Source organism: Arvicola amphibius, chromosome 7, assembly GCF_903992535.2.
Source record: "Arvicola amphibius chromosome 7, mArvAmp1.2, whole genome shotgun sequence".
Classification (NCBI taxonomy): domain Eukaryota; kingdom Metazoa; phylum Chordata; class Mammalia; order Rodentia; family Cricetidae; genus Arvicola; species Arvicola amphibius.
In genome coordinates, this window is record NC_052053.1 from 81,448,556 (window position 1) to 81,458,623 (window position 10,068).

General features: G+C 46.0%; 1 protein-coding gene across 13 annotated transcripts in view; it reads left to right on the top strand.

Annotated features, from left to right (window-relative positions):
• Nucleotides 1–8,434, top strand: part of Foxn3 (forkhead box N3) — a 375,406-nt gene extending 366,972 nt beyond the window's left edge. For all 13 annotated transcript variants that reach the window (XM_038338247.1, XM_038338239.1, XM_038338237.1 and 10 more), the window contains one exon: nt 1,772–8,434. In XM_038338247.1, coding sequence (XP_038194175.1) covers nt 1,772–2,318 — 547 coding nt within the window. In that variant the 3' untranslated portion in view covers nt 2,319–8,434. The remainder of the gene's footprint in view (nt 1–1,771) is intronic.
• Nucleotides 8,435–10,068: the final 1,634 nt, after the last annotated feature.

A 10,068-nucleotide genomic window follows, 5' to 3' on the forward strand; every position in this document is an offset into this window, starting at 1 on the left:
ATGATCCCCAGAACCCAGGGAGAGGGAGAGGTCTCCGTAAAATTGCCCTTTGACCTCCACGCTTGTGCCCACACACATCATACATACATACATACATACATACATACATACATACATACATACATATATACTACACACACTCACTCTCTCTCTCTGAATGTTTGAAAATAAGGGTTCAGAATGGAATTGATTTGTTAAAAGCCAGCTGTAACCCAGTTCACTTGTCCAAATGTTCTCTAAGAAACTCCTTCTTTAATAGAATTTTGTTTTTTTTTTTTTCACAATATCTATGCTCAGCAACAAAAGAGCCGGAAAAACATATGAGATATAGGTGTTTATCTGCTTTTGATAGCTATTGGGAGCTAGGTATACAACTAGCCACATTGATCATGTACACTTGGTAATACTCCCAAGTATCCTATGCCAGTCCTGTAGAAAGGAAGTCTACAGGGTGCAGGTGAGAAGGGCAGGCCCTGAAGTTCACAGTGTATCCTGAAGCACGCCCTTGATGGACTCCCATCCTTGACCTTCTCATCTCTGGGCTGGGTCCTGTAGTTCTTCTGACAGAAAGAAAATGAAACTCCCCAGGAGATGTCACAGCGACACTGGGAAGTGGGACCTCTTGACAGGAGAGGAGAGTTAGGGAAAGACAGTAAGTGACCACAGAGTCTTCCTCTGAGCCAGCCTGGTGCACCATCACATCTCATTATGCCCTTTTTTGGTTTTTGTTTGTTTGTTTTGTTTTTTGCCAGAATGTTCCCTGCCCAGCTTCCATTCCTTTTCCCTTTGACTATGGTACCCCAAGCCTTCTGCACTCATCTGTCCCTCAGACTCCCACCCACCCTGGGCACCTGCTGTGTGCCAGGCACATCAGGAAAGCAGCGGAAGGTGGGCACGGTGCCTCTCCCTACCTCCCAACAAGGAGACACAGAATGGCCAATGGCTGACCCAGACATAAATATACACAAGAAGTGACCTGCGGCATGATGGGCGCTGGGAGAGCCATGTGACGTTCTCGCAGGAATTGCAGAACACTGATCCGAATGTAGCTGAGCACTTGTATTTTGGTTTCAGTCGCAGCTCTGCCACTGTCTGTGTGGCTTTAGTCAGGGACCGAACTTTGTGGCACTCACTTCTGACCCATGTGAGAAAGGAGGCTGAGGTCCACTTGATGGTGTTAAACACGCCTATGGGCTCAGCGGGGCGTCCGTTGGTCAGGAGCTCAAGAAACAGTAACTTACCCTCCTCTCCTCCGTGAGCCAGCCCCGACTTACTGTTTCGTTAGATGCTAGAATCTTCGCTAACAGCTCCCCTAGATCTCCTCTCTTAGATACTCGGTGCACATCGGCAGATTGAGTGAGAGAGAGGGCACCTGAGTGAGTAGCTGTCACCACAAGGCGCCGCATGTTGTATTTAGCCCTCTGACAAATGCCACTTCCTGCAGCCGTTCCAGAAGAGAATATGCCTTTGTTTCAGAGGTGCCCAGCCAGCATTAGCTGGTGGTGTCTTACTCCAGCGGTGCTGGGGCTAGTATGTAAAAGAAAGTTTCCTCTGCCATCACCTCAGAGTATTGCTTTGACAACTCAGACGGCGTGGATTAAGTGAACGTGTCTGTTGGGGGTGGGAAGGGATGAGCCGGAAGACAGGGTGGGGACGGGGGCCCTTCTGTAGCGATCATTGCTCCTGTTAGCCATGTTCTGGGATTGCTAGCAGTGCCTGCAGGAGGCTTCACCAGAGAAGATGTAATTTGGTGTTTCCTCTTCCTCTGCAGGAATAGCATCACCAGTTGCCGGATGCGGACTGAGAGTGAGCCGCCGTGTGGCTCCCCGGTGGTCAGTGGCGATCCCAAGGAAGATCACAACTACAGTAGTGCCAAGTCCTCCAATGCTCGAAGCACCTCTCCCGCCAGCGACTCCATCTCCTCTTCCTCTTCCTCGGCTGACGACCACTATGAGTTTGCCACAAAGGGGAGCCAGGAGGGCAGTGAGGGAAGCTTCCAGAGCCACGAGAGCCACAGCGAGACAGAGGAGGAAGACAGGAAGCCCAGCCTGAAGGAGGCCAAGGATGCCCTGGGGGACAGCGGGTACGCATCGCAGCACAAGAAGCGGCAGCACTTCGCCAAGGCCAGGAAGGTCCCCAGCGACACGCTGCCCCTCAAAAAGAGACGCACAGAGAAGCCCCCCGAGAGTGACGATGAGGAGATGAAGGAGGCCGCCGGCTCCCTCCTGCACTTGGCGGGGATCCGGTCCTGTTTGAACAACATCACCAATCGGACGGCCAAAGGGCAAAAAGAACAAAAGGAAACCACAAAAAATTGAAACAAGTCTCTGATTTGTTTTGAACTTATGGCCATTTGGTTTCAGCATGTCAGGAGATTTCTAATGATTTGTGGCAATATCAGCAATTTTTTCTTTTTCTTTTTTTTTTCTTTTGTTGGTTTGGTTTTCTTTCTTTTCTTTTTTTTTTCTTTTTAATTTGCCCCCCACTCCTTTGTTTTTGGACCCTTAAGAATTTTATGTTTAAAGGAGATTGAAGCCATAGAACTCATGTTGACACTCAGCCGTTTTACAAAAGCTTTTCTTTATCTGAAGACAAAAATGGAAAGAAAAAAAAAGCCAAAATTAACCATTGCTTCCTGCAGCCTGTCAGACACCCGTGACTGAACCCACAGGGATGTCAGCATTAATGTCACAGGAGCACTCCTGCGCCACCCAGGAGGCACGCATGCAGAATCATCACGCTCAGGCCAACCCTTAGGTTTAAAAAGTCAATTTTGTTTGGAGTGAAACTGGGGAGCAATCGCAGAGACTGAGGAGCCCCGTGTCCCCCTCGGAACAGCATCCTCTAAGGGTAACATTGTGCTCTGGCCCTGGCATACCAATGTGCCAGAAACGCCAATGGCATTGCCACATAGCAAGCCCAGGGCTCGGCTGCCAGTCTTCTGTACTTCTTAAGCTTGAACCTGGTACCATCTCACAAGTTGACTACCAGACTGTTCAGTACATTGGGCCTCAGTGTCTAAGGGGGAGAGACAGGGAAAATTCTTAGAGCCATTGCTAACCACTGAATTCTGCTCTCTGTTCAATTAAGAAGACTTCCAAAAGCCATAAGCCTGAAGGTTGGCCCTGTGTGCGCCTGTACACACACACACACACACACACACACACACACACACACGAGACTTAAAGCTGATGCAGAAAACAGGCTATATCCTTTTAACTGCCCAAGTGAAAGCAATCATGCCCAAAACGTGACAGCAGCTGTTAAGGAAAAATGGTACAGATTCTTTCCCATTTCCCTTTCAAACAATCTGATCCAAGTTTCGGGGGTGGGGGGGGGGCTACAGAAACTGCCGTTCATATTGTGATGTCTTTTTAAGAGGTTAAAGGCGCACTGATGGACACGAAAAGCAAAAACATGGTAATCAATACAACTCCTATACAGCCCTCAAAAAGGGTTTGCAATTAATGCCAGAACTCATTCTTTGCAAAAATAAAATCAGTGGTTTTCACATTCAGCCAGTGTAGCCAGCAGAAATTTCTGATCCACGATGCATGGATTCCTTTGAAGAAAAAAAAAAAAAGAAAATGAAAAAAAATCACAAAAATAAACTTTTTTTTTATTCAAAAATAACAAAGTTCTTGTAAGGTAAATAATGTATTTAGCATGAAGCATGAATTATTTTCATATAAATATAGAGAATAGAGAGAAGGCTATGCCTCTAATTTTTAAGCCCTTAGGCTTAGAGGTTCTTTTGTTCTTTTTTCCTTTCTTTTTTTTTTCTTTTCCTTTTTTTTTCCCCCTTTTTCTTTTTGTTGTTGTTGTTGTTATTTTGTTTCGGTTTTTTGAAGCAGGTGTTTAAGGTTTAACCTTCTTCAGGGACAAAACTCTGACTGTTGGGGAACTTACTCTGCAATATAAATTATCTCCATACTCTGGTAGGGCTTGGATGGTTGAGCTCTATACTGCCTTGTCCGCACTCAGCCCCGACCCCTCTGATTCTCTACTGAAGAGTGTGTCCTTCCCTTTGTCTGTATGTGTTTAACATGACGCAATAATTCGAGGGCAAACTTAGTAGTGTGTATGATAGAGTCAAGAGAATTATGGGACGCTTACTTGAGAAAAATCATGACCGTGATTTGGTTCTAGGAAAAAGGCAGTGAATAATTATGCAAATTCGCCAGAAGAAGGGGAAACATGCTAATGGGCCTTATTGGGTGAGGGTAAGAGATAGGGTGCATGGGTAGGAGGAAGGAAGTGATTATGGGCTTGGATGGGCCAGCCCTGCCTGTTCTGCTGCCACTGGGAGGTTTCGCAGTAAGAAGGGGGCTGGCTGTCGCTGCCTCTTCAGCTGTAATCGCCCTGGGACTAAGACCACCAAGATAATGAGGGCTGAACGACAAGCAGACCATGTCACACAAGCCAGAAACTCCAGTTACCTTTGCCAAAAAAGAAACCTGTTTTTCCTTGAGGTCTAAAGAGAAATCCCTAAAACAATATGGCCTTCCACCCAAACGGTGGGAACTTTTAAAAACACTACCATGGCTCAGGGTCAGATGTTTGGAAGAGGGAGAAAACTGAGGTGACCTTGGACTTTTGAAACAGGACAGGAGTGGGCCTGTAAAGTTATTTCCACCTGTCGGAACCAGGTACCATGGCAGCTGCAGCCGCCTGGAAGGAAGGAGGTTCTCTGCTGCCTCCCCCTACCTAACCTGAAGGCAGCTCCAGAGAGAACAGGAGTTGGGACTCCCACTTGGGGGCGGGCAAGATTTACCCCGACCTGTCCCTGAACCTGGCCCCTCAACAAGGGGGTTCCGGATTAGATGAGAGCACAGATGTGTTTTCCCAGTGCCCTGATCCCTCTCCCCACAAACCTCTGACACCCTGCAAGCCATCCACGGCTCTGGAACCTGAGCCACACTTTGATTTCTGTTGTTACCTAACCAAGTCCAAAAGACCACCCTCCCCACCCCCAAAAATGGTGAGACTCAGACCTCTACTGAAGGCGAAGGTAAGCACTCGGCACTGTTTCTGGCAGGGGACTTCTTCCGATGAAAACCCCACGTGGGCTGTCTCCCCTCGTTTCAGTTTTCCGAAGGGGCAGAGGCCTCTTTCAGAAATAACAAGATGCAGTGTGTGTGTGATTTACTTTTCTGATCTCCCAGAGATCTAGAAAACTATCTTATACAAGTGTGTTCTGAACCCCAGAACCACTCTTTTTGCATAAATACCTCATCGGGCAGCTTTCTAAGTGTTATTTTCCTGAGCCTCCCTTGGCGCCTTTGTTGGAATTTTCTGGAAGACTTGTTGGGGAAACTTTAGTAAGGGTACTTTTTTCTATTTTCCTTCTGTTTTGGGAGGCATACACATTATGCATAACCAAAACAATGGCTCAATTGTGTTTAACTCTGTATTTTGACTGTTGAGGCGAAAACAAAGTTATCAATGTGTATGTGGACGTTTGTAGCGAAGTCTGCCGAATGAGGCTGTCCGTGTCCTTAACAAGCCAAGGGGCAGGAGGCACCCTCTCTTTCCCCTCCCCCAAGAGCAGTAGAGAATTTAAGCACAAGCCTATTTGTGAAAGAATATTTTGCTTAAGTGTAATTCACTTTAGTCTTGGACTTTCTTCCCAAACGTCAGGTGTTCTTTTAGCTTTCAAACTAGCCTGTGTATCCATTAGTCTGACAGATCGCCTGAGCATCGTTTAAAGGGGTGTGGTGTTCTTTCTTTGTGGTTCATGTGTCATTCCAGGATCTCATGTACTCACATGGGGCAGGGGGGAGGGGGAAATGGGGAACTATAGCAATATTTACAGATGCTTTGGAAACAACAGTGACCACATCAGCACCATGGCATTACAACCACTGGCTGTTGGCCCTCGGACACATTTAAGAGGAGAGACAGTGGCTTTCTTTCCTTAGGTGAAATACGCACCTTTTATCCCCTCTTGGTTGTCTTTCTTCTTTCTCTAGGACTTTGTGGAAAGGGTTTGCATCGTAGATTTTTTTCTGGTTTATCACAAGCGCCCACTTCCCTCCCCCTCTCCAGTCAGTATATTTCTCAAGAGTTCTTTTGGTAAAGCTGGCTGCCTGAAACTAAAGCTGAACCAAACCCACATGTGTAAGGAAACCATGGTCAGGACACCTGAAGCAGGTCTCTATCTTTGCCTGGGTCTTCAAGGAAGAATGGGTTGACACCCTTTCCTAAGAATGGATTTTTCCTGTAGAGTCGTTCACCTTGTCTAGTGCTTTCTGTTCATAGCGGTTCCTATCACGGAACATTCTAGAAGGAGTATTGCATTCAGTGGAGTATTGCCCAGGCAAGAGAGAATGGCTTTGGTGTCCAGCCTGAGAGTTCAACACAGCAGGCCCATGCTCAGCACCCCAAGTCACCAATTTGGGTTTCAGTGGTGCCACTCTGGGACCTCCAGCCTCTTGGGGAGGGGTGGGGGTGGCTATGACATGATGCCAGAGTTAGGGACAAGTGACCTGCATGGGACATTTTCCCAGACATAGGGGTAGACTAAATTCAGGGTGATTCCTCTTCCCCTCTCAAACCTTATTCTCTTTGGGACTCATTTCTTTCTGGTGGATCACAGCTGCCCAGTTGTTGCAACTGATTTCTTTGTTTCTATGAAGAAATCCTTTTCTTTCGTCTTGAGAGGTTTTTTATTTTTAGTAGTATTATTTTTTGCCACCAAAAGAAAACATTGGAACGTATGTCCCCTCTTGATTGTGACTTGCCAGTGTTGACAGTTGAGTCCTTCGTGTTGTAGGTCCCAGCCCACCAGTACCATATCAAACACTGTTAGGCACATGATGCAGCACTGTGATCTAATTTAAATAATACTTTTTTATTATTTATACTACTATATATAATATACATCAACACTTTTGCTATATAACCTACGTGATAAACCCTTTTTAGTTACCTGTCAGACTAGACTTCGGTTTCTATTGCAGTTAACAGTTACAGAATTGTAATGGTGTCTTCTTTTATTTTTTTTCCTTTGTAATGGAATGTGTAAATCAAAGTATATACATTGTGTGGTGTTCCTGTTTCTTGGGATGTCATGAGGAGTTACACACGGCATTCAGTGTTCTGTATAGACCTGCCCACCTTTGTGAATTCATCTGTTAACCCCTCTTCGTTTGAGAGCGCGCCAGCCATGGTGGCTAACTCCCAGCGTCCTCTCCCCCTGCTGGCTATTCTTGAATTAAGCACAGACTTGTCCACTCGGTTGCTTTATCATGAATAATGGGTGTGACTTGGTCACTCTTCCACCCTTCAGCAAACAAGTGCTAGCTTCACTGACCAAAAAATTAAGGAAGGAAAACACCATTTTAAAAACGACCACCTTTTCATGGCCGAAATGGATATGTCTATGGTGCTGCCTCGTGCTGTGGAGCTTCTGGAATCAGACCGCTGTGGAATGCTCATTTCTGATTTGCTGTGGGATGCTCACAAGTACCCTTCCTATCTTGTTAGTATTGAAATCAAGACTCTTTATTTGAGATCTCTCAGCAGTGTTTCTCCGCTGTGTCTCATTTGCAAAAGCGGAGAACATGCCTTCTCCACCCTTTTGCAAATAATCGATGCTCCATATTGGATTCTCAAAAGACTTCGATATGGTGATCCTGTCAAACCTAGAAATTGTATTCTATCTTGGCATACCTGATTTTCCCCCCACTTTCCCTGTTTTAGAGGAAACAGCACACTTTTCTGTTATGGATACATTCACCATTTCTTGAGTGTGTGTGTGTTGAAGCCATCCAAGGCCACAGCTGGCTCAGCCAGTCCCACACCATTGTCCCCACTACCTGCACTGCCATGGTGAACGTGGGGGTAGAAAAAGTATCTGTGAGTGTCTGGGAAACAGCTACATGGACATTTTCTTAATATTCTGACTCTGTAACATTTCCGAGTTTTGTTTTAATTTTACAGAAAACAAAACCGCAGTGGTAAAGCGGTGAGAAGACCTAGAGGATTGTGGCCGAATCTTGGGGTCTCCCCAGCCGAATCTTGGGGTCTCCCCACCATTCCAGGCCAACAGATCTCCAAGGCCAAATTAATTTATAAGAGTAATAATTTCTTCAGAAGCCATTTTTTTTTCCTGTATTTCTGTATGAAACTGCCAATATCATGAACAGAAGGGGAGAATCTTAAAGGAGAAAGAAAATGATGTCCGTTGGGTGGTGCTTGCCTTTGCCTAAAGCAGCGGTGTGGAGCTGGCGCCATCAGCCGAGCTCTGGGGACTTGGTGTTGCTTGGGAGGGATCCATACAGCATTTTGCGTTCTCCATGTGTAATCATATTGCCAAAGACAAACTACTTCATCATTTATTGTAAATAACACTTCCCCAGACCTACCATAAAGTTTCTGTGATGTATTGTCTTCCAGTTGCAATAAAAATTACTGAGTTGCATCAATTGAAGAGGAGCCTTGTGTGTTGTGTAACCACTGAACCGTAGAAGAGGCTGTGTGTGTGTCTGTGTGTGCAGGCGTGTGCTGTGCAGAGGCCAAAGGTTGATGTTTTCCTTGATAAATCTCCACTATTTATTTATTATTAATGTGTATTGTGTTTGTGTTTGTATGCCAGCTATTTGTGGAGGCCAGAAGGGAGCATCAGATCCCCAGGTACTGGAGTAACGGGGTTGTGAGTTGCCTGAAAACCAAAGGTGCTGGAAACCAAACTTGGATCCTCTGGAAGACACTTTACCTTTTGAGACAGGAACTGCCACTGAACTGGAAGGTCACCATTAACTAGGTTGGCTTGCCAGCAAGCTCTAGCAGTCCTCTGTTTCTGCCTGGGGTTAGAAGTGTATGCATGACCATCTGCCCTGCCCTGCCTTTTTTGTTTTGCTTTGTGTTTTTTGTTTGTTTGTTTGTTTGTTTGTTTTTATGTGGATGCTGTTGATCTGAACTTAGGTGTCTAGGTTTGCACAGTAGACCTTTTACCACCTGAGCCATCTCCCCGGTCCCGAGACATCCCATCCTGTTTCTAACCCACAAAAGCATATCTGCACAGTTTTCTTTCTGGTTTTAGAGTCTCAACTGCACGCAATACCCATCTTCACACCTGCCTTCATTTTGATGAGAAATCTCTCACTGTTCTGCAAAGCCACTAGTGTAGGACAGACACAGGGCTCCTGTCACCAGTCACAGAATGTATGACTAAGATTTTGTCTTGTCTGGAACTTGCCAAATACTAAAATAAAGTACTTTGGGATTGGGTCTGCCCACCTGTCCTATATCCTGAGGGTCTCAAGTGATGACATCCCAGCACAAAATGTTACCAGTGCTTAAGTGCCCCCGCCAGTTCCTATACACACGTACCCTGTGAGTCTCCTTTTCTTTTATAATAAAAGAAAATCAGCTGTATGCAGCCAGGATGGCTGTGGATCACATGGCAAGGCCGGAAGGGAGCGATTAAGGGCTAAATTTGTTCTTTTATAACAACCCTTGTCCTGGGAAATAACCAGGTCCTGTGGGAACTACATTAATATCTGCTGAGCATGGTGCCTCTTAGCACCTAATTATCTTCCACTAGGTCTCACCTCTTAAAGGACCTGCCACCATCCTGGGGCCCATGGTTCCAGCAGACGAGTCTCTGTAGCACACACCCAAAGCAGGTGACTAGGCATCTGTCATCTCTGATAGAGAGGAAGCGATGCCCCAAAAGACTTCCTGGTCCCTTTCATGGAGTTCTGACTTTTAGTGGATCAGGTCTTCAGACATGCAGAGTGGGTCTTCTACCCTAAGCCACCCCTGCAATGCTCTAAGATTCCATCCCATTTTGGGGGGTTTTTGTTTTTTTTTTTTAACTTGGGCTTCACCACCTACTAAGACACCTTTGCCAGGCTGTATCCCTTAGCTGCTATCCTGGGTCACAGTGTTATTGTAGCAGTAATAGTCCAACTGTCCCTGATGGATGATAATTCCCAGTGTCCTCCAAGTGTCCCTTTCGATGTCCTGCTTGGCCCATGCTTCTTTGGGTCTTGCTTTCAGGATCACCTTGAAAGTCACGGTATGTCCTCTTGATGCCAAGTCAGTGTTTGAGGAGAGACA